Source organism: Rhincodon typus, chromosome 30, assembly GCF_021869965.1.
Source record: "Rhincodon typus isolate 14 chromosome 30, sRhiTyp1.1, whole genome shotgun sequence".
In the NCBI taxonomy this organism is placed as follows: Eukaryota; Metazoa; Chordata; class Chondrichthyes; order Orectolobiformes; family Rhincodontidae; genus Rhincodon; species Rhincodon typus.
In genome coordinates, this window is record NC_063361.1 from 16366935 (window position 1) to 16392265 (window position 25331).

A 25331-nucleotide genomic window follows, 5' to 3' on the forward strand; every position below is an offset into this window, starting at 1 on the left:
GCCAAGCAGCATCATAGGAACAGGAAGGCTGACGTTTCGGGCCTAGACCCGTGGACCGAAACGTCAGCCTTCCTGCTCCTATGATGCTGCTTGGCCTGCTGTGTTCATCCAGCTCTACACCTTGTTATCTCAACTACATACAACGATCCTTCTTGAAAACCAGCACACACAAGCCACACAAGTATAGGGAAAAAATATATGCTCGGTGTTATCTTCGAAATACTTCAGGCAAATAACAGCTAAATTCAGGAAAAAAGAATTATTCACAGATTGACCAAGTGTCAAGCTGCAGCCAAAGGCACTTTACACACAAGCCGTTGGTTCTAGGTTGTCCCCTTGGACTGGTTATGGCTAGTTGAATCTGTCCTTCTGGAGACAGTAATGCAGACCATAAATTCTCCCTGCAGCTGCAGCAACAAGGGCTTCCAGTGAGCTTTCAACTCTCATGCTTCAATGTTCCAAATGTACAAGAGAGATATAGGTCCAGTCAATAATAATCTAAGTAAACATTTCAAGTAACACATCTTCCTAACAAATGCATATATGCCTTTCACCATTTGACTCCCCAAAGCTCTTTACTGCCAAAGAAATACTTTTTTAAAACATGTCGTCTTTGTGTAATGTAGATAATTACCCAAGAAACAGGGCAACCAGTTCTTGCACAGCAAGCTCCCAGAACCTTGAAATGTGATACCAATTAGATAATCTAGTGATTTGACTGAGATAAATATTGACCAAGCGACCAAATAACTCCCTTGTTCTCCTTCAAAGTGTGGGGCTTCTACATCCTCCTGGAAGAGTAGACAGGGCCTTGCTTTAACATGAACATTATTGGAAACACTCTGCAAGTCAGATAGCATCTGCCTCGGTGAAGAATCATCTCTATGTTAAGTGCTCTCATTAATGGTGAATTTGAAAGGAAGAAGTGACCAACCTGTGTGCTGCCACTTTCATGCCTCCAAATTAATTTCTGGGCAGGAAGATCAATGGCTACCATTCCTGTCCCATCATTAATTAAGGTCCGTAAGTGAACAGTTAAGGTCCATTTAAAGACCCCATACAACCAGCCTGAATTAACTCTGCCTCAGGGAGGTCTGTCACCATGCAGCATACACATCGGGTCAGGTTGTGTTAGTTACCTGTCACCTGGAGGCAGTAGGGGTTGGGTGGCACACATCCTTGATCAAAAGAAGTCAATGCCTAATCAAGGGGAAGTGAGGGCTTAGTGGTATTATTACTAGACAGCTAATTTCTGGGGACCTAGGTTCAAATCCTGACATAGCAGATGGTGCTATAAATTTAAAAAAAAACTAGAATTAAGAATCTACTGGTGACCATGAAACTATTGTCAGGAAAAACCCATCTGGCTCATTGTCTTTCAGTGAAGGAATTCTGCCATCCTCACCTGGTCTGGCCAACATGTGACTCCAGACACATAACAATCTGGTTGACTCTCAATTGCCTCGCAAGTCTGTCAAGTTCAAGGGCAGCTGGGGATGGACAATAAATGCTGGCCAGCCAGTGATGCCCATATCCTATGACTGAATAAAAAAAGACTGACTGCACATCAAGAGGGGTGAGAATCACTTTCTTGCTCTGTCTTCTCACCCTCTTTCCCTCTCTCCTCAAAACATTTGCCTTGAATTAAGAGATAATGGGAACTGCCGATGCTGGAGAATCTGAGATAACAAGGTGTAGAGCTGGATGAACACAGCAGGCCAAGCAGCATCAGAGGAGCAGGAAGGCTGACGTTTCGGGTCTGGACCCTTCATCAGAAATTAGAACCCCCTTCCCCTCCCCCATCTCTGAAGAAGGGTCCAGACCCGAAACATCAGCTTTCCTGCTCCTCTGATGCTGCTTGGCCTGCTGTGTTCATCCAGCTCTACATCTTGTTATCCCTTGAATTAATACTTTTTCTGAGATATGAGATGACCAGCAATTCCACAGTGGAGCACAGGACAATGAATTCTCAGAGACAAACTTGACCCCATAACTTTCTGTCGCAGAGGTGAGAGTGCCACCAACTGAGATCCAGCTGACCACCTCAGGTTCGTCCATAACTCATTGCTAAACCCCAATATTCTGGACTTAATGTAATGTGCATTGAATTCCCCTGAAGTGTAATTACTTGTAGAAAAGAGCTTAATTCCATTCAGAGCTGTACTGGAAATGGCAACAGAATCTCAAGGTTTGCAAACCTGTAAGATTCCATATAGAATTTCTCCAACATACAACATCAGATAACTACAGCAATTCTGGATCAAAGGATGCTTCAGCCCAAATGGGTATGGTGTTTCCAAATTGTCTCACTGCAGAAGCAGGCCATTCGTTCTGTGCCATCTCTCCAAATGAGCATCCCAACTCATGCCATTTTCTTACCTTCTCCCCATAACCCTGTACATTGTTCCTTTTCAAATAATTACCTAATTCCCTTTTGAATGCTTTGATTGGTCCTGCATCTACAACACTCTCAGGTAGTACATTCCACCAACTACCTGTTGCATGAAAACTTTTGATCTCCCCTTTGCTTATGCTTCCTTTACTAGTCACTTTAAATATGTGTCCTCATAATTTGAAGCTTTCACAAATGGGAGCCTTTAGTCCCTGTTTAGTCTGTCCCAACATCTCATGTTTTTGCATACTTTGTTTTTAAATGTGTATGGATTGTGGGTGTCGCAAGCTAGGTCAGTGTCTATTGCCCATCCCTGAAGAATGTGCTACCTTGGGCGGCACAGTGGCTCAGTGGTTAGCACTGCACCTCACAGTGCCAGGGACGTGGGTTCAATTCCACCCTTGGACAACTGTTGGAGTTTGCATATTCTCCCTGTGTTCCGGGTGCTCTGGTTTCCTCCCACGATCCAAAGGTGTGAAGGTTAGGTGCATTGGCCAGGCTAAATTGCCCAGAGTGTCCAGGGATATGGAGATTAGGTGAATTCACCATGGGAAATGCAGGATTACAGGGATAGGGTGGGTGGGAGTGTCTGGATGAGAAGCTTCCTCGGAGGGTTGACGTGGATTCAATGAGCCAAATGGTCTGCTTCCACTCTCTAGGGAATTTAGTGATTCTGTGAGTCTTGAAAGGCTCAAATCCATAGATTGTAAAAACATGGATACACTGTTGTTGGAAAAGAAGTTCCAGGAATTCCACCTAGTGACAGTGAAGAAATGGTCATATATTTCCACGTGAAAATGGGATGTGGCTTGGAGAGAAAATTGCTGGTGGTGACATTCCTCTGGAGCTGGTGCCATTGTCCTTCTAGGTTGTAGAGATTGTGTGTTGGGCAGGTAGTGCCAAAGGAGCCTCAGTGAATCACAATAGTGAGTGCAGTGATGGTACACGATACTGCCACTATGTGCTAGTGGTGAAGGGGTTAAATGAAGATGGCAGTTGGCGTGCCAATCGTAGTGAGCTGCTTTGTGCCAGCTTGATGGTGTCAAGCTTGTTGAAGTTTGTTGAAACGACATTCATCCATGCAAATGGGGAGTATTCCATCACAACCCTGATTTGCATCTTGGAATTATTGGACAGACTTAGGAAAACAAGAGGTGAGTTACTCACTGAACAATCCCAAGCTTTTCACCTGCTCTTATAGCAAGGACATTTGGATTTGCCCTGCCTTTTGTCGAGAGGATATACTTGGACAATTTTCCCACATTGTTGAGTAGATCCCAGTTTATAACTGTACTGGAACAGCTTTGTCAGGGATTTTGTCAGGCCCCATAGCCTTTATAGTAACCAGTGGCTTTAGGCCTTTCTTGATAGCACGTGGATTGAACTGAACTGGCTGAAGACTGTCGTCTGTGATGCTGGGAACCTCAGGAGCAGGCTGAGATGGATCATCCACTTGGCACTTCTGGCTGAAGACATTTGCAACTGTTTAAACCTTGTCTTTTGCAATGATATGCTGGGCTTCCCTATCATTGAGCGTGGCAATATTTGTAAAGCCTGCATCTCCAGAAAGTTGTTTACTGGTGCATCATCATTCACAACTGGATGTGGCAGGACTGCAGAGTGTAGATTTATTCCATTGGCTTTGGGATAGCTTAGCTCCATTGATTGCATGCTGCTTACCTGCATTCAAGGAGCCCTGTTTTGCAACTACACCAGGTTAACACCTCGTTTTTAGTTATGTTTGCTCCTCTTACTTTCTCTCCTGCACACTTCATTGATTCAGGATTGATCTCCCTGCTTGATAGCAATTGTTGAGTCAGGGAATGATGGGCTGAGTGTAAAATGGAATAAAGCCTGAGGCATACAACCTCTTTAAAATATTTGAATGAGCCACACACTGTCTGAGAACATGTCTGACCTCCATCCATCTTTGTTAAAACTGGAAATATGGGTTTTATGGCAATTTCTGTTCAGCTTTAAGGTTTTAACATTTTGACATCCTCCCCAACTCAAAGCCATCCATTGTAACGGGTCAACATTTCCTCACAGTATACACGGTTACATTAATTCAATTCTCTACTCCGACAGCCTTGATAACAGCACCAGGTCAGTTGTCTTGCCCTTTTTAATAAAATTGGACATTTACAAATCCAATACAAATAGGAAAGCAAGGAAAAACTGGAAATGCTGGAAATACAAAATGAAATCAGAAGATGGACATAGGTTTCAGTCATCCAAATGAAAGATAGAGCAGGTTGGTACTAGAACTGCAAGAATGCTCATTTTAATTCAAAATTTTTTGGGTGCACTTTCTGACAGCCATTTTGGAGATTTAAGAGCGTTTTGCTTCTATTTCAGTTTTTTCAGCATCATGGACTAATAACCATATTTTATCAACATCCATACAGGTATAATAAGAACAGAAAGTACTAGAGAAACTCAGCAGGTTTGGCAGCATCTGTGGACAGAGAAACAGAGTTAACACTTTGAGTCCAATATGGACTTTGGAACTTATGCTAACTCTGCTTCTCTCCCCACAGATGCTGCCAGAGCTGATGAATTACCGTCACACTTCCTGTTTTTATTTAGCATGTCCAGCATTCGCAGAACTTTGTTTTATTTCTGTGGTAGTTCGAGCTAAAGCCGGCATGACCTACTGAACATAAAAGCTTAGAAATAGAAATAATCTGAAATTGTGTCTTGTAGATTTCAAGTGGTGGGACTGTGACTATTTCCTTTACTTGTTTCACTGTGGGATTGTACTGCGGAAGAAAGGTTTTGGATATTGTTTTGGACAGTAATATGGTTATTTTTGTTTGGATGGCACCCTTGTGTTTGTCTGACCAAAGGTAACCAAAGATACCACTAGTTCATTCTATATTTTATAAAATGTGATCAGTCTATTTTCCTCTCTCCTTGGCACTATTGATTCCCATATTCCAAACCTTTGATCAATTATTTGACATTGGTATATGTCACACTAATCCATGCAAAATTCCACAAAACATTTTCAGATGCTTCATGCTTATTTGCATCACTGGACATGTCAGGGTCCTACACACAAGTGGCACAACTGGCAAACAAATACTCAGTGAACTGTAACTCTGATATAACTCTGCAGCTGCATGGTGCCTGAGAAATAGGTATTATGTGACCCAATTTCTCAGCCATTAAGTTTTATTCAGGGGCCTTCATCAGAAGCCAGTGGAATACACAGATAGCTGAGAACCTACATAAAAAAAAAGTTACAGGTTAAAAGTCAGTATTACACATGGCACTTAAGATATCTGCATCTTTGCTTTGCTGAAGCCTTTATAAAATCCATTGGAAAAGATGTCTTCATTGGAGTGCCCCCAGCAACAGAGCCACCTTCAGTGTGAACAGATACATTGCAGTCAAATGTGGGGACAGCTTTTTCTTTCCCATTTAGTAACAGGCTGCGCAACGCAGCATTAGCTAATCAATCAGCTTTTTTCCTCACTTATTTCTGTGTTTCTTTGTCATGCCCATCAAGATTGTACAATTCCTCAACGCAATGTTGTGATTCGTGTGTTTTGTATGCAATATTGTCCTGGCTGTTGCAAAGGTCTCCCTGCAACATGAATGGAGCATAACAGTGGCACCCAGAGGCATTATTACAGAGCATTACTTGTGCTGTTGCTATAATATAAGTAGGCCATTAAATGTGTTACATTATTCATTGCAATTGAGTAACTCTAAATACATAGGCAAAGCATGTCATGAAGCTTTGCATGTTCTTAATGGCATTTACAAGAATCTCAGCTCAGGTGTGACAATAGCATTGTATTCCTTATGCTTTCTATGAGTAGTTGAGAAAATGCACCTTCCCAAACTGCTTCTCTGGAAAGACTTTTGTAATGAAGAAGTCAATGAGTAGAGATATCTTTTTAAATGAGTTGTGAATTACTTTTTACAAGAAATTGAATCAAATAGATATTGGGTAATGAGAACTTGTGAAAACAGAAACAAGCTGGTTTAGAAAGACATTTACACATTAATTGTAAACATATATATTTTCTACAAATTAAGAGGGTGGGAGTTTCAACTTGAACTGACAACCTAATATATTTTCATCTGAAGTGTATAACTTAAAGGAGAAACTGAAGGTGGCATTATTCTCAAGAATCTACTGCATTTGCTCTTCTGGATGGTAGATGTGGTAGGTTTGGAAAGTGCTGTCAAAGGAACCTTGACAAGTTGCAGCAATGTATTGTGTTTGTTATACATATTGCAGCTACTGTGCATCAGTAGTGGAGAGAGTGAATGATCAAATGAGCTGCATTGTCCTGAAAGATATTGAGTTTCTCGACTTGTGCTTGTAAGTGGTGAAAAAGCTTTGAAGAATGAGTGATGTGATAGCCTCTGATCTACCCTTATAGCCACAGTATTTAGCTAAATTTCTGGTCAATATCAATTTGAGAATGTTGTTGGTGGAAAACTCCGTGACAGTAATGCATTTGAATGCCAAGATGGTTCTATTTCTCTTGTTAGACAAGTATATGTTGACAATTCTTTGCCACTTTCCAGCTCAAGCATTGATGTGGTCCAGATCTTGCTTCTTGTGATTATGGGCTGTGCCATTATTGGGGAAATTGCAAATGCAATTGAATAATGTGTAATCATAGTAAACATCTTTGCTTCAAACCTTATGGTAGAGGGAAGGTCAAGCTAAAATTTTTGTGGCAATGTAGTTTTCCCCTGTTCCTTATTGACAACAATTTTGCAGAATCTTCTTGATACCTCAATTCAAATGCTGTCCTGATTTCAGTGGCTGTCACTTTCACCTCATGTCTGGAATTCAGCTTGTTTGACAAAGTTTGAACAAAAGCTGTAATGTGGTCCGGTGTCAAGTGGACTAGGTGGGACCCAAACTGAGTATTGAGAATAAGTTATGAGTAAGTAAGTGAAATAACTCACAGATGCCAGAATCCCATCACCAAGTCACTGTTTATTTACATGTGGGAGAGTCCTTGACACTGATATAGCTCTATTGGAGCCAGCTCTCAGAGTGAACAGAACCTCTGACACTCCTGTTTATATCTGTTAGCCAGGGCTCCCTGATTGGACCAGGTTAACAGCCCCAATCAGAGAACTCATATTCTATGATGTCCACCTGGCTGACCTAGCTAGAATCACTCCCTGTCTGAGTCCAAGGACATAGGTTGGTTCTTTTTGTTGTAGCTCCTCCTGGGGCATTTTAGCACTGGGCCAGGTTCCTCTAACGATGCTTCTGATAATGGCGGTGTGTAATGCACAGTAGCTCTCTTCTTGCACCCAGAGCATCTTGTAAGAAATTAATTGTCCTCTTCAAGCTGCGAAAGTGTCGAAGCAGTGGTATTGCCATGTCATCTCAGATTCAAGGTACCTTCAATGCTTGAGGGAGAGTGAGAACCCACAGGTTCCAGAACAGTCGGAAAGGCTGTTGAGGACCTAGGCATCTTTTGCTCCTGCACTGTTTGCGAGATTACAGCTTTCATATGGTCCAAGTACTTGTCCAGGACCGTCACACCTACTGGAACTTTATATATCACTGGACCTGACCTCACATCAACCATACTCCTTATCCATGCAGGGCCATTTCTGGGGGTTTCAGCTAATAGGAGCTTTTGCATGGTCACATTATTAACCCCACATACCAAACAGTCGCTTAGCATCTCATTAAGAGTTAAAGTCACATGCCTCTGCCAGTCATTTAACCTAGTCAAAAATCCCGATACAGATTCCCCAGGTTCTCAAATTGCCGAGTAAAACTGATATTGTCTCAGAATTAGAGGAGACTTGGGGTCGTAATATTCCTTAACTAAATCTGCCAACTCTTAAAAGGTTTTAGTATCTGGTGCCTCAGGGAAAGTTAGGCTCCTAATAACTGAGAAAGGTGTGGGTCCACAAGCTGTCAGGAGAATTACTGGCTGCTTTTCATCTGTCCCAAAGTCATTTGCCCAGAAAAAATATCACATTCTTTCCACATACTTAGCCCAGTCTTCAATGGCAGGATCGAATGAGTCAAGCTTCCCAAATAACATCTTGATTCTAGAAATGCTAACTCCAAGACGACTGTTGCAAGCAAATTTCCTCTCGTTGCCATTGAAATAACTCCACAGAGGCCAGTTTCCCGTCAAGCACCCTTTATTTACATGTACAAAGTAACATCTCTCTTATCCAGTTCCCTCAGAGCCAGGTCCCACAGTGAGCAGAACCTCTGACACTCCTGTTTATATCTGTCATCCAGGGCTCTATCATTGGACCAAACTAACAGCTCCAATCAGAGAACTCCTATTCTATGAGGTCTACCTAGCTGACCTCATTCCAATCACTATAGTAAGTGCCACTTGCAACCTTCCATCACCTTGCAGATGATTGAGAATAAACTGATTTGAACTCACCTCCTGACTCCTCAAAACCTGTCCACCATCTACAAGGCACAAGTCAGGAGTGTGATGAAATACTCCGCACTTGCCTGGATGACTGCAGCCCCAACAACACTCAAGAAGCTTGACACCATCCAGGACAAAGCAGCCGCTTGATTGGCACTACATCCACAAGCATCCACTCCTTCCACCACCATTGCTCAGTAGCAGCAGTATGTACTATCTACAAGATGCACTGCAGAAATTCACCAAAGATCCTCAGACAGCACCTTGCAAACCCACGACCACTTCCATCTAGAAGGACAGGGTAGCAGATATATGGGAACACCACCACCTCCAAGTTCCTCTCCAAGTCACTCACCATCCTGACTTGGAAATATATCGCCGTTCCTTCGCTGTCGCTGGGTCAAAATCTTGGAATTCCCTCCCTAATAGCATTGTGGGTCAACCCACAGCAGGAGGAATGCAGCGGCCCAAGAAGGCAGCTCACCACCATCTTCTCAAGGGCAACTAGGGATGGGCAATAAATGCTGACGAGCCAGCGATGCCCACATCCCACAAAATGAATAGAAAAAAAAAGAAATAACTAGCCGTTTGGATTTTCACTTTTTTGTTGCTGTCAGTACATAAATAGGCCATTTTCCATTTTATTGGGTAAAAGCTGATGGTGTAGCTGTACTAGAACTGCTTGGATAAAAGCACAGCCTATTCTGGAGCACAGTCCTTCAGTGGGATAGCTGAAATGTCATCTTGATCTTCGATCTTCTCAGTCATTTCTTGAAATCGTGGAGTGAATTGAAATAGCTGAAGGTTGGCAGCTGGAGGAGGCTGAGATTAATCACTGGGTTGGCATTTATGGCAAACGATGTTAACAACTACATCAGCTTTATCTTTTGCACCCATGCAGTGGGCCCCAGTATCATTGAGGAGGCAGATTTTCATTGAACCTCCTCCTCCTCCTGTCTGTTGTTTAAATCTCTTTCATGAAGATGCATATGTATTTGTGTTCAGAGATGAACAGCAAGAAATATCTTTGCTAATGTTGGCAAAATTGTTGTGGAGAGGCTGGGTGCCATTAATTACTTTATGGATTCACAGTTGTCTGTTGTAAGACCCTGTTTTGATCAAGCTTCTTTTATTGTTGAGTATTTTCAATTGTTTCCTCTCTCTCTTACAGAAGACACCACATTTGAAGCTGGGATACGTGTACAGCTGCACACTCAGTCTGAGCCACCATTTGTACATGAGCTGGGATTTGGAGTCGCACCAGGATTCCAAACGTTTGTTTCCACTCAAGAACAACGGGTATTGCATTTGCTCTGATATTCAGCTAAGCTCTTGCGTTTGATCTTCTCAGTGTTTTACCTTCAGTTGTACTTCTTTAAAAAAAAAGATTTTTTTCCTTCACTTCTTTATTTCATCCTCCTGTTGTAGATGTCCACATGCAACGCACCACATTGTAGTTGAGAATTGCAAGATATGTGCTCCAACCTCTGACATTTATACTGCAAGGTAGAGGCATGCCGAGGGCTACACTGTCAGTCTGATTGCTCTCCTTTGTGATATCTGCTTGGTGTTTTTTGCAACACAGCCAAGACCAGCAGCTCATCAATATAAGTCAGTCATTTCTTCCTATATTCTAGCAACTGATGGCATTACACAGGGGAACATCAAGTAGAATTGTTATTAAAAATGCAGAGAATATTTGAAATACTATAATCTGGATAATGGCACTAATGTTTTTAAACACTCAACACCCAAAAACATTTGCTAATTTAGCATGCATGGTTCCATTCACTTAAATAGTTATGTAATTGCAAATACGTTTGACGATGGCCAGCCAAATCACAGCCTTTAAAGAACTCATAATTCTCTTTCATTTATTCTTTTATGGAACATGGGTATTGCTGACAAGGCAAACATTTGTTGCCATCTCTAGTAGTCCCTGAGCAGCATTCAAGAGTCAACCATGTTACTAGGGGTCTGGAGTCACATGTAGGCCAGACTAGGTAAGGACTAGGTAAGGCAGATTTTCTTCTCTCATGGACATTAGTGGATCAGATGGGTTTTTAACAATAATCAATGATGGTTATTATAGAAAATAAAAACCAAAAGAACTATGGATGCTGTAAATCAGGAACAAAAACAAAGTTGCTGGAAAAGCTCAGCAGGTCTGGCAGCATCTGTGGAGGAGAAAACAGAGTTAACGTTTCGGGTCCGGTTCTGAGGAAGGGTCACCGGACCCTAAACGTTAACTCTGTTTTCTCCTCCACAGATATTACCAGACCTGCTGAGCTTTTCCAGCAACTTTGTTTTTGATCGTCATTATAGACATCATTTCAGAAATAACGTTATATTCCAGCTGCTGTAGTGGGTTTGAACCCAGGCTCCCAGAGCATTAGCTTGAATTACTAGTCAAGTAACATGACCAGTATGTTCCCAATACTCTCTCACAACTCCATCACCAGTACTTGAAAACAGAAATAACAATTAAGAGCCACCATCTGTTGAAGTATTGGATTAATAAATTACAGTGTTAATTGAAATTACTGATTATTTAAAGAATTTGCCTACAGCTGTGGATTAGTTGCAAAGTCCTTTACATCAGAGGAGACTGCTGGAAGTCTATTATCATTCCATTTCCTGGTGTAAACAGATTCTATGATCAGCTTACCAGAGGTATGAGTCCAATGTCAACATTAAGCTACATGATTCCCAGACAAACACGGGTGAAAGGCAAAAATGCTTCAGCTTTCAACCCGACATCTTATTCCTCATTTTTAAAAGGACCATGTTAAATCATTTTACGTATTGAGCACTATACTTTTACTGAACATCCTCTGAAATCCAAATTGTTATCAAATGACTTTTGAAAGTGTAGTAAATTTCTGAAAGCGCAGGTAAGAAATATTTTCAAATGCTTGAAACTGCAACTTTTTAAAACACTATTTAGTGGGTAATATCCTTTAAACACAAAAAATAAATATTTGTCTAAATTCTGGAACAAGAGAAAATCCCCCTCCACAGTTATATTTTATACTGTCTCTTAAGTGGTCTCTTCATTCTCTAGGAGCCAATCCTGACCTATTTTCAACTCCCGACAGTTTGCTCTGTCCTTTTCCAGGTGTGTAGCTGCTAATCTGAAATTGATTTTCAAGGTCAGGCTTATCCCCGAGATTCCTCCCCTCATCGCCAATACGAGGCAAATATTCCAGCCTTGTTTGAGACTTCACAAATGTGTTCTATTCAATCTGAGCATGCGTTCCTATCCACAAGAACACCAGAAACTCGTTCCCTCTATCTCTCTCTTCCAGATGCTTGCAGATTGACCCGATCTGTGAACTACAATGACATTTTAGAATGTCATGTGTATTCAATATAAAATACAGTGAAATTGTAAACCATTGTGATACATAGGCGACATTCACGTTAACTTAGAATAAAATTTTTAAAAAGCTGAAAGAGAGTCCGACTTTTCCTCCTCTGCTGCTATGGCATGCCGCTGGCAGAGCCCCATGCTGGGCTGTGTCACCAGGGGCCCACTCCACGCAGAAGCGAGAGTCCCACTCTAGGCTTGACAGGTTGACTGACCGATTCTGTAGCCATTCTGCTTCTAAAGATGCCGCTGCCAATCCAGAAGCCATCAAAGCAGCCTCCTACCGAAGAGAAGTTTCAGGAAAAAAAAGAGGAAGAAGGAAAAAGGGAAAAAACCATGCAGACGAAGAGGACAAGCCTGGCACAGGGCTAAGGATAACACTCAACCCTGTCCTACAAATGGCTTGCTGTTGTCTCTTCCCCTCTCAAAGCCTACCTCCATGCAACATGAAGGGTGTGCGCATTATGTTAATTACCTTTCCTCTAGACTCCCAAAGTCGTAATGCCTTGGAATTGAATAGACTGTTTAAAATACAGTCTGACATTCCAAACCATCCTCGGGACTTAGACCCCAAAAAAATCAATCCACCATCAGCAGAGAGGATCTGGTGATTGCTTGCATGTGTAAATATCTCACACCTTCTTGCCAGTAAGAAAACCTGAGCTCCCTCTCAACATCTAGCAACTAAACCATTCAACCTTGTTGTTAGGCAGAATTCAAAACTGGCAACAAGACATCTCTCATTCCTCCATTTTATTCTAATTAAAAAGACAGTGACAAAACATAACAAACCTATAAACTTTCTGTTTGTGACAAAGTACTGTTGTTCCCTTATTCTGTAATTTCCCTCCACCCAGACTATTAGGTAACAGTTTCACATATTTAACGAATATTTATTTTTATTTGTCTTAATAAAGCATATAACTGTGTTAGAAGAATTTCAGAGAAGATTCACTTGACCAATTATTGGGATGAAGAGCTTAATTTATGAAGAAAGCCCATTGGAACAAATGCAGAAATTGCTGGAGAAACTCAGCAGGTTTGGGAGCATCCGTAGAGCGAGAAACAGAATTAAAGTTTCAGGCCCAGTGACCCTTCAGTCTGTTGGAGTTTAGAAGAATGAAACATACGATGAACTTATTGAAACATACGCTCCTGAGAAGATGTTAAAGGGTAAATATCAAGAGGTGAGGGAGGCTAGAAATATAGAATCATAGAATCCCTATAGTGTGGAAAGAGGCCAATCAGCCCATTAAGTCTACATAGGCCCTTTGAAGAGCATCCCATCCTGAGCCAGACCCCTACCCTATCCCCATAACCCCACATTTACTATGGCTAATCCACCTAGCCTGAACATCTGGACACTACGGACAATTTATCTTGGCCAGTCCACCGAGCGTACACATCTTCCGACTGTGGGAGGAAACTTGAGCGTGCAGATGTGGGAGAACATGCAACTTCCATATAGACAGTTCCCAAGGCTGGAATTGAACCCAGGTCCCTGGAACTGTGACGCAGCAGTGCTAAACAGTGCTAACTAGGGGACGTGGTTTAAAACTAAAAAGTCTGCCTTTTGAGACTGAGATAAAGAGTATTTTTTTAAACTCAGCAGGTTGTTAGTCTGTGGAATTGTCATCATAAAGCAACAGAGGTTGGGTCATTGAGTTTATCCAAAGTAGCTTTGGATAGATTTTTGATTGATAAAGGAGTCAAGGGTTATACATGTGAACAGGAAAGTGGAGTTAAACTCACAAGCAGACAAACCACATTCTTATCAAATGACAAAGCAGAAAGGCTGAATGACATATTATTTCTCCTAAGGCATATATTCCTCTAATAACGATAGAAATTGCTAGAAAAACTCAGCAAGCCTGGCAGCATCTGTGGAGAGAAATCAGAGTTAATGTTTTAGGTCGAGCAATATTTCCTCAGAACTGATGGGTCACTTGACCCAAAACGTTAACTCTGATTTCTCACCACAGATGCTGCCAGACCTGCTGAGTTTTTCCAGCAATTTCTATTTTTATTTCTAATTTACAGCATCCACAATTCTTTCAATATTCATATATTCCTCTATGCTGTAAAAGGAGTCTTCACTTGTACACTCTTGGGTTAAACACTTCCCTAGGACCCGAGCAACTGGGTAGATGATCCAGTGCCAAAGAACGAGAAGCCCCAAACATTACATTACTGTCATGTTTCCTTCCCTCCTCATTGAAGGAGAAATAGAGAGAGAGGTGCTGTTAGAAAATTTGTTTTTGGCTTAGAAACAGCAGAACCTCAGCAGTGTGCATCAGCTTGACCAGTAAAGATGGCAAGGACTCAGGGAAACCTTGTGATGTGTGTGTAAAACGTGGGAGGTTTTGGATCCGCAGTACAATCAGAATGGTCATATCTGCCTGAAGTGCCGGAGGGTAACAGTTTTTAAGTGGCTGATTTGGAGCAGCGAATCTCCTCACTATGCACCATACAAGAAGGAGAGAAATTTCTGGAACAGGCTTACTAGAGAGTGTCCACTCCCCAACATGATAGGCAGGCAAGGAGGAGTGTAGGGATGACATGAGAGTTGGTGACCATTCATTGAAAGGAATGGAGACAGTATGTCCAAGAAACCCAGGGCATCCGGGAGCTGCCTAAAAGGTAAAAAATTGTAGATGCCTTTTTAATGAGCATCACAACTGAGTTATGGGTGGATGATTCAAGGGAAATCCACAGTACCATGATACCTGAGGCTACTCTGGGAAAAGAGGGAGAGGCTAGTTGGCAGATTGGAAAGGTTGTGTTAGTGGGTGATTCTGTAGCTGGGGGGATAGACAGTCTAGTTTGCAGGTGAGCTTGTGAATGCCATGTGGTCTGTTGCCTCCCAGGTGGAAGTGTTCAGGACAAAATGGAACAACTGGATAAACTCCTGAAAGAGAGGATGAAAAATCAATGGTTGTGGTTCATATGGGAGCCAATGACATAGGGAGAGATAGCATGGAGGACTTTCAGGGTCAGTTTCAGGAGTTGGGGAGTAGGTTGAAATGCAAGACCTCTAGGGCAGTAATCACAAAAAGGATACCTGTGCCACAAGCTTCACCATTTAGGCAAGGGCATATCAGAGAGGTAAATGCATAGCTTGAGGGGTGATATGAAAGGGAGGAGTTTAGATTTTTGGAACATTGGGATCACTTTTGTGAAAGGAGAAAGCTATTCAGAAGAGAAGGGCTTCATCTGAGCCAAAATGGAACTAATCTCCTGGCTAAGAGTAAATAGCGTATTGGGGATGGATTTAAATTTGTAAGGCAGAGAGATGGGTTGAAGAATGGGCCTAGATTTGGAAGTATCAGTGAGGGCAAAAGAGAGAAAATGGGAAACAGGGAAAAAGAAGTGAGCGAAGACAGTGAGCAAAGAAATGGGCAAGAAAGAGATAAGGACAGGATTAAATTGTATGTGTGTAAATGCATGGAGTATAATGAACGAAATTGAGGAACTAGGGGAAGAAATTGCATGAGGGTGATATAATAGTAGCATTGATAGAAACATGGGTCAAACCAGAACAGGATTGGATACTTAACAACCCAGGTTATACAGTTTTTAATAGAAACAGGGCAGGTGAAAAGGGGAGAGGTGTAGTAGTCTTGGTCAAAGATAGGATCATTGCCCTTGAACAAGATTCATTTCCTGAATTAGAATTTATGTGGTTGGAGGTGAGAAACGGAAAGGGAATGGTGACCTTGTTGGGTATTTATTATAGACTTCCAAATAGTGGGGGAGAAAGTAAAAGAGAGCATCTGTAGGCCAATTATGGAAACCTCCAGGAGAAGTAGGGTTGTAATTGTTGGTGATTTCACTTACCAAAGGATAGATTGGGGAAAGGTTAGAGTATGGGCCAATTCTATCCAATGCTGTGGATGTTGAATACTTATACTTTCAGAAAGCATTTGATATGGTACCATGTAGCAGGATGGATAGCAAATTATAAATGTTTGGGATTGCTTGGTTCTTGGTAGCATGGATTAGAAATTGGTTAAAAGATAGGAAATGGGAGAAGGTATAAATGGACACTTCTCAGATTAGAGATGAGTTGAAAGTGGTGTTTCTCAGGAATCGGTGTTGAGATTTGCCTTTTGTTTTTAATTTATATCAATGATTTGGAGCTGGGTGTTGAGGGCAAAATTTCTGAATTTGCAGATGATACCAAGCTAGGGAGAATAGTGAAATGTGAGGATGAAGCTGAGTGACTTTGGAAGGATATTGACAAGTTGGCCAAATGGGCCGAAACCTGTCAAATGATTTTCAATATTAAAGCTCTGGAGAGACTACAAAGAAAATTTACTGAAATAATACCAGAAATGAGGGCTTTTAGATATAAGGAAAGATTAGACAAATTGGGCTTATCCTCCTTGGAGCATAGAAGGTGACCTTATTGAAGTGTTCAAAATTATGAACAATTTTGACAGGGTAAAGAAGGATATTCTGTTTCCACGAGTTGGTATGTCAGTAACTAGGGGTCACAATTACAAGATTGTCAGCAAGAGAGCTAGGAATGAGATGAGGAGAAACTTCTTTGCTCAGAGAGTTGTTAGGATTTGGAATATGCTGCCTGGGAGAATGGTGAAGGCAGGTTCCATAGGGGGTATCAAAAGGAAGCTGGATACATATTTGAAAGTGATAAATTTAGAGGGCTATGGAGAAAGGGCTGGAGAGTAAGGTTAGCTAGGTAGCTCTTTCGGAGCTGGTACAGACACAATGGGTCGAATAGCTTCCTTTTGTACTGTGAAATTTTATGATTCTATGAATCTAACTTCACTTAAATTCAACGCTTTATAAAATGGAAGATTAAGTAAGTATTTATTTATAATTGCCTTTTAATGGTAGTACTTTTCTTTCCATCCTTAAAAAAAGGTTTAAATGAAAAATAGGAATGTTTACTAATCAGAGGGACTTATTGATTATAAACTTACTTGATTAGTGGAATAACAATGGAAGTTTTAGAGGACAATTTCTGCAAAGCCAGTTTCTCTTTAGCCAGGTAAGAATTTATGTTAGGAATAGATACTTAATATGCTGCAGTGCAAATATATCCATTTTGAAAAATGCCAGTTTATTTCCCACTGATTGAGCAATTTAAAACCTTAACCTTACATTCAGAGTGAGGAGACTTTAAAGGTTAATGAATAATGAAGTGTTCAGACTGAAAAATTAATAATCATTTACATGGATATACAAAAAAATGGAAATTAGGGTCATTTAATCTGGCCTAAGTGCACTTTGTGTTTGGATGGCAAATTATAGCTTTCAGTGTCAGCTAAGCTCATACTTAAGAAAGACGTTTCCATTCTAATGAATAAATATATTGAGTTGTATTATGTGTGCATTAGCGCTGAATTCACTGGCATATAAGCATAAAAGTCAAAGGAATGAGCAATACATGAAAACATAATTGACATACGCTAATGTTGGAGGATGAGAAAGAGTAGATTTAAATAAAAGCCGGGAACATAAAAGTCACTTGCACTGTACTTACAGCCAGAAGTAAATTAATAGTGCTGCAAATATTTCCACTACAGGTAGATTGTATTGTTTTTGTCTTATTTCCCCTTATTTTTCTGTGGGAGTGTAGTTTTGGTTTGGTTGCCGAGCTACATATTGGAGCTTTAAAAAGATGAGTCACAGAGTTGTAAGACCTCAGTGTACAGTTGGATTTTTCCAGGTGTCATCTTTGCCTCTGGGAAGACAAGTATCTACTTTCTTAGATAGTGAAATATATACGGCACAGGATAACAAAGAAGGGAAGATGTAACAGGCTGTCTTTCCTGTCACCCTATTCATGACACTACTCAGGCTCAGCAATGTTGCTCATTCCTGCATTGAGCCAGTGACCTCATTGAAACCTGTCATCTGGCAGTGCCCAGAACATGCAGAAAAGGGAAAGGATTTTTGCAGATATGTGTTCACCTTCAAGTCTAGGGGCTTACAGGAAAGAATTGGAAAGGACATGGTATTCAAACTGTGTTTCTATGACGAGTATTTAGGTGCATTCACTCTGAATTTTGAAAATCATCAATTTCCACAACCTAGAATTCAAATTCAGCTCTCCATTTCTGTGGCATGTATTGCCCTAACCACATTACTCAGTATAACAGAAACTTTAAATGATCAGAGTGGGTCACGACATTTCAGGATACACATGCCTGCAATCTGGTTTGGTTTTCTATCAAAATGCTCTCAAATTGAACGTTGCATTACCTGGAAGTATGCAGAGTTGCTCCATTATCCAATTATCTACAGAATCACATTCAGTAAAACACTTACGTTGGATAGTTAATGTTAAAAAATTGCGTTGCAGCAATTTAATGCTGCGATGGAAATTTTATGGGAAAGCTAGCAGGAATGTTACATTCAATTTCATTTGATTCTGTTCTTAAGAACAAGCAGGGCACTGAAAACATCTTGAGCAAGTTTAATGAGAAGATGGAATAGAAATCTTTTTCCAAACAAGGATCATTTTAAAGGAACGTCTAAATCTGATCATATTGCCTCGTTAGCATCGCAAATCATTCTTTAATATGTAGAAATATGCCAGCTTTTGATTGGTCCTTTTAAATTATAAGTCTGGAACAGTGATCCTTTTGAGTTAACAATGTCTATGTTCTATCCTCACAGTACTTAACACATGGATATAATGGTGATATTCAAAAGTCCAACTCACGAATGTAGTTCATAGATTACCTAAAGAAGCTCTGGAGGTGTTGCTGTAATCAGATAGTGATATCATTATATGACCAGATTTTTTTTGTGTTTTGTACGTCTCCTTAATACAAACCTGCTCCTTGCTATTACCGCATTAATGATTTAAACAGAAACTGGTGGGGAGATGTTTGAAAGCTGGCTCTTGCCTGATTCTGCTACCATAGTTACTTTGTGAAATATCATCTGCTTCAGGAGAGGGTAATCCAGACTAGGGATAACAAAAGAAATACTAATTTGAGAAGTTAGCATTTATGTTGTTGGTTATTAATCACCAAGCATAGCAATATATAAAAGACTAATAACACTTGATTAAAAACAGAATTAAAGACGACAAGGGTGGTGCAAGTGGAGATGGCCGATGATTTCAAAGGAAATTAGATGGGCCTTTGAGAGGAATAAATTTTCAGGGCTACAGGAATTATTCCACACTTGAATGACCAAAAAACCTTCTTCTATGCCACAGTCACTCTACATCTCATGATGATTTGAAACTGCATTTGCGTTGCCAAGGTCAGTACTCCACAGTCACCCTCTTTGTCAATGACCTTTGAGACTTAGCAACTGCTCCAGCTGCGCAGGGCTGGGAGCATCCTATCCTGACTGACAAACTATGGTCTCTTGCTGGTCCCCCCGACATGTATGTATCTGAGCTGGTGGGTGGTCTGCATGCATTGTATGATGGTGCATCATCAAAGTGAGTCACCCCCCCCCTAAGGATTCTTCACCGTCCTCCTGCACCATCTTCTGCCAAACACTAGATGAACCAATGGGAGAGGAAGGATATTAATTGGAACGGTCAGGGTAACAGGGCTATAAGTCATTGCATTTCGAAGGCCTCTGACATCAAGTCAACATGAGTATTATATCGTTGATAGCCGCAAGTGAGATGCCAGAAGACTGGAGGTTGGATATAGATAGAGTGGACAGCCAGAGACTTTTTCCTAGGGTGGAGGTAGCTATTATGAGGGGGCATAGTTTTAAAGTGAGTGGAGGTAGATATAGGGGAGACATCAGAGGTAGATCCTTTACTCAGAGACTGGTAGGGGCGTGGAATGCATTGCCGGAGAGGGTAGTGGAGTCAGCCTCATTAGGGGCATTTAAGCGGCTATTAGATAGGCATATGGATGATAGTATAAGGTGGGGGTGGAGGTTAGGTAGACATTAGGTTTAGGGTAAAATTTCGGCACAACATCATGGGCCGAAGGGCCTGTATTGTGCTGTACTGTTCTATGTTCTATGTTATATAATGTGGTGCCACTATTTCAGAAAAGTGACAAGGAAAAGGCAGGGAACTATAGACCTGTGAGCCTGACATCGGTGGTGGGCAAGTTGTTGGAGGGAATCCTGAGGGACAGGATTACATCTATTTGGAAAGGCAAGGACTGATTAGGTATAGTCAACTTGACTTTGTGTGTGGGAAATCGTGTCTCACTAACTTAATTGAGTTATTAGAAGAAGTAACGAAGAGGATTGATGAGGGCAGAGCAGTAGACATAGTATATGGACTTCAGTAAGGCATTTTACAAGGTTCCTAATGGTAGACTGGTTAGCAAGATTAGATCACATGGAATCAGAGACAACTAGCCATTTGGATACAGAACTGGCTCAAAGGTAGAAGGCAGAGAGTGATGGTGGAGGGTGGCTTTTCAGACTGGAGGCCTGTGACCAGCATTGTGCCACAAGGATCAGTGCTGGGCCCACTGCTTTTTGTCATTTATGTAAATAGTTTGGATGTGAACACAGGAGGTACAGTTAGTAAGTTTGCAGATGACACCAAAATTGGAGGTGTAGTGGACAGCTGAAAATGTTTTCTCAGAGTACAACGGGACCTTGATCAGATGGGCCAATGGGCCAAGGAGTGGCAGATGGAGTTTAATTTAGATAAATGTGATGTGCTGCGTTTTGGAAAGGCCAATCAGTGGACAGGACTTCTACACTTAATGGTAAGGTCCTGGGGAGTGTCACTGAACAAAGAGACCTTGGAGTGCATGTTCATAGTTCCTTGAAAGTAGAGTCGCAGGTAGACAGGATAGTGGAGAAGGCATTTGGTATACATTCCTTTATTGGTCAGTGCATTGAGTATAGGAGTTGGGAGGTCACGTTGCAGCTATACTGGACATTGGTTAGGCCACTTTTGAAATACTGCATGCAATTCTGGTCTCCCTGCTATAGGAAGGATGCTGTGAAACTTTATAGGGGTCAGAAAAGATTTACAAGGATGTTGCCAGGGTTGGAGGGTTTGGGCTATAGGGAGAAGCTGAATAGGCTGGGACTATGTTCCTTCGAGCGTCGGAGCCTGAGGGGTGACCTTACCGACGTTTATAAAATCATGAGGGGAATGGATAGGGTAAATAGACAAGGTCTTTTCGCTGGAGTTGGGGAACCCAAAATTAGAGGGCATAAGTTTAAAATGAGAAGGGAAAGATTTAAAAGGGGCCTAAGGGACAACATTTCATGCAGAGGGTGGTGCATGAATGGAATGAGCTGCCAGAGGAAGTGGTGGAGGCTAGTACAGTTACAACATTTAAAAGGCATTTGGATGGATATATGAATAGGATGAGTTGAGAGGGAAATGAGCCAAATGCTGGCAAATGGGACTAGATTTATTTGGGATATTCGTTTGGCATGGACGAGTTGGACCGAAGGGTCTGTTTCTGTGCTGTACAACTCTATGACTTTATGATTTGGTAAGTGTTGCATGCCATGTGGCTGTCTGATTTTCTTTTTTTAATTTTAACATCAGATAGCTGAATCTTTCAATCACTGATGGCCGCCGACTCATCTTCACTCCAGTGCTTCCTACTCTGTAGCCCTTATTATGGAAATGGACAGAGGGTCATCACTGATTCTCAGCCTCTTCCTGTTGTTCCATTCTCTCCTCTCTTGAAAGGAAAGAAATAAGTGCTGGTGTGAAATGAAAAGCATTTACGAAATGGGCGACGACATTGATTGAGGGTCATCAGTGTGACGGTACATTCAGATGGGTGTGAATGGCAGTGCTGGATGTTCAAATGGAGAAGTGTGGAGGTGGCTACAAGGGGAGGTGTGAGTGTACCTGCAAGCTAAGTTGGCATAAAGAGTGATGTGCAGGAGTTGATTAGAATGCAGAGTAAGGATGTTTGGGGTTAGACACATTAAAAGAATATATTTGAATGGGTCATGCAACTTTCGTGTCCTTCCCTAATTAGGTCATTAAATGTCTTCTGGCAATTAATCTAGGGGCATAGCATCACTCTCCCAACCTAAACTTATCAGCAGCTTCTGGCTTTAACTTCTTCACTCTAAGGCAGTCCGCTTCCTCCCATAGGTAGGGATCAGAATCTCCCTGCAACCCTTTACAGCTCATCAAATCCTCATTTGGAGGCATCAGTAAAATGCAAAGCTATCTTGCATTGTTCTGAATCCGTCACTGCAGCTTCTAGCTCTGCTTAAACTTGCAGAATGTTACAAGTCTCATCCTGGCAGGGGAGGAGCTTTAAATAGTTGAGCTGGAGTAAACAGATGTTGGTTGTCTTCCTTTGGAAATCGGATATAAATACACAGTGGCTACAGTAAAGATCGACTAACAAACATGCTTCTGAAACTTCCCAGTTCCCCAGCAGGGTAAACAATATAGTTCGATCCCATTTCAAAGGACTATTAACTAAATTTGTGTGTTGAGGTCTGTGGAGTAGATCTTGAACCCAGGGCATTTTGCCTCGGAGTGAGAAATTTATCACTGAGCCAAAGCTGGCAGACAGAACTGACAGAAATATTAATACAGCTGGGTGTCATTTTGATGAAATGATTGCTGGAAACATTGCCTTGATAGAATGAATTCCAGCAAACAAGGGCATAAATGGGGCCTCCCCGCTTAAGGAGACTTACATCCCATTAACGTAGCAATGTAACTCACATGAAGTGTGACAGGAGCAAGAATGAAGATCACTGTTTCTATGCTGGTCAAAAAAAATGCTGAAGGTCGGAATCATCATATGTCAGTGTTGAAATCGAGAGCAGAATTTTCTATACCTGCCTGGAACTGTCAGAAGGGCGGGCAAGCGAACCTCAGAGCAACATGAGACAAAAAAATCAGTTCCCCAATGGTGCATTAGATTTTACTGTTCAAGGCTGGGCAGGTTTCCTGATCTTTCTCATCAGGAACCTGTTTTTCATTCAATACAAGGTCATGAAAACTCTTTAAAACTCCACCCACTGTTGTTATATTCACAAACACAGTCTTGTTAGTTAAATACAAATGCTCACAAACCTGACCCATATTCATTATATATATATAAAAGATGTGTACCAGATAAGTAGATTACTTCCTCCACACTCCAGTGAGTACACATAGCTTCAGTAACATTGCTTCTTCATAACTAGACGTTTTTTTACCGAAAATTTACATGTTCGGGGTGAACCCTATCTGGGTCAACAAGCTTGCCCAAGTGAGGCAGAGACACCAGTTGACTCCAACAAACCCAAAGTGGAAGGAAAGTGGAGTTGAACTCAAAAAAAGAGCTCAACTCTGTGGGTCACCTTTTGTGGGTGTGTCGTTGTCCCATGGAAGCCATTCGGGAAAGGCTATCAGATGTGTACATTCTCCTGGATGGATGTAAGGTCAATGTATGGTGCACAAGCTGCTAAATGTTCCAACCCCTTTTAAGTTTTAAGTGTGAATCCTGGCAGATGTATGAAAGGCAGTACCAATGTGGTGCAAGTTGTGCTATACTAGCCAGTGCAATGAAGTGACAGACATTGACTGCATGTGAGGCATCTAATGGAGAGGCCTGATACCCACCCTCTTGCCTGAGAGTCCTGTGTGGTGGGAACTTTGCAATGCCAATTCACATTCAAGGGAGTATGAAGCATTGAGTAGATAATGGTACAAACCCGGCAAAGTGCAGTAAGCTGCCTTCATCAATTGGGATAGCCTCTGGTTGCCATCCATAGTGAAAAGAACTTCCCTTCTCTCCACAAAAGCCTTGAGAAAAACCTCTAGAAAGACATCACTAAAGCCTGGTCCTTTTTTCCAGGTCTTTAACATCTCCAGGGATGAATACCAGAGATGAGCTGTCCTTGAGTGATGTTCCTGAATTGCAAAGAGTCAAGAGCTTTCCAGTCCCGTATTTAAAAGGTGCCCAAATAGTGGAACCCTGAATGTTCCAGCAGGTATCAGAACTTCCTGCCCACAAAATTTGGCATTTTAGCCCATGCATAAGTATCTAATGAGCTGAGAAAAATGTAATCGATTGGTAACATCCAAACTGACCCCTGAGCAAAAGTGCCTCCTGCTATTATGCCCATTTCCACACTTAGACTCAAACAAAAATTTCATCCTGTGAGTAAGAGCCTGGGATTTAATGTGAGCGATTGGAATCTTGCCGATCAGCTGGAGAGCTAGTGGAAACATCACTGGGTGCTCCATGTGAGATACCCAACCAAACCAAATACCCATCAGCCTTTTTCTGGCCAGACTTAGGTCTTACACTTGCTTTCAAATCCCTCTATGGCCTTACCCTTTCCTATCTGTTCAACCTCCTGCAACTGTTCAAGATATCTACAGTCCTGTAATTTTAATTTCTTGTACGTTCCCATTTATAATCGCTCCATCAGTGGTGGCTACACCATCAGTTACCTAGGCCCCAAGCTCTGGTGTTCCTTCTTTACAGCCGTCCATCTCTTGTGTGTCACTACCCCTCTAAAAGCCTACCTCATTGACCAAGCTTTCAGTTATCTGACCGCACATCTCCTTATGTGGCTGATCATACATTTTTTTTAATCATGCTCCTGGTTTGTTTCATTAACTAAAGGGATTATAAGAATGTTGAGCTCTTAGAAACAAAAGATTACAGGAAGCATATGCTACCCCAGTCAATTCTCTAAACTTGTCCTGATCAGAAATTGGGGTAATTATTAAAAGCTTTCAAAAAAAGAGAGTTTTTTTTAGAGAATACAGTATGGCTCCAATGTTACAGTAGTGACTTTAGTTAAGTATGAAGGACATTGAGGCAAGCCAGGCATGTTGAATGTATTGGGGAGGTGACCTCTATCTCAGGATTAGTACAAGATTGGAGGAGTAAAAGATGTATGTGGTATTTCATTCATTCCCTAGTTATATTAGCAAGCCTCTAGGATAGCACTGCTGTTCCATGCAGCATGTTTCAATTAGATTACAGCAGATTGGCTTGCTGTGTTACAACTCATTCATATCCTGAGGCCTAAGCTCAATATCTGCGCTACGAATTCAATTATTTATGCCAGGTGCCAGATCAGCTTGCTGTGTCTCATAACCTTGGGCTGAAATGTTTATGACCCAACCCTTCCAGACCACTGTAAGTGGATTCCATATAGCAGGCCATCTTACTGTATTCCAACTATACACCTCAGGCTAAAGTAAGCATAGTGGTATTGTTGGATGTGCAAATTATTTTGATGGATATAGCCAGAACCTCCAGAG

General features: G+C 41.5%; 1 protein-coding gene across 1 annotated transcript in view; it reads left to right on the forward strand.

Annotated features, from left to right (window-relative positions):
• asic2 (acid-sensing (proton-gated) ion channel 2) overlaps window positions 1-25331 on the forward strand; it is a 416856-nt gene that overhangs the window by 323181 nt on the left and 68344 nt on the right. Inside the window, exon 3 of the mRNA XM_048614808.1 lies at window positions 9959-10086. Coding sequence (XP_048470765.1) covers window positions 9959-10086 — 128 coding nt within the window. The remainder of the gene's footprint in view (window positions 1-9958; window positions 10087-25331) is intronic.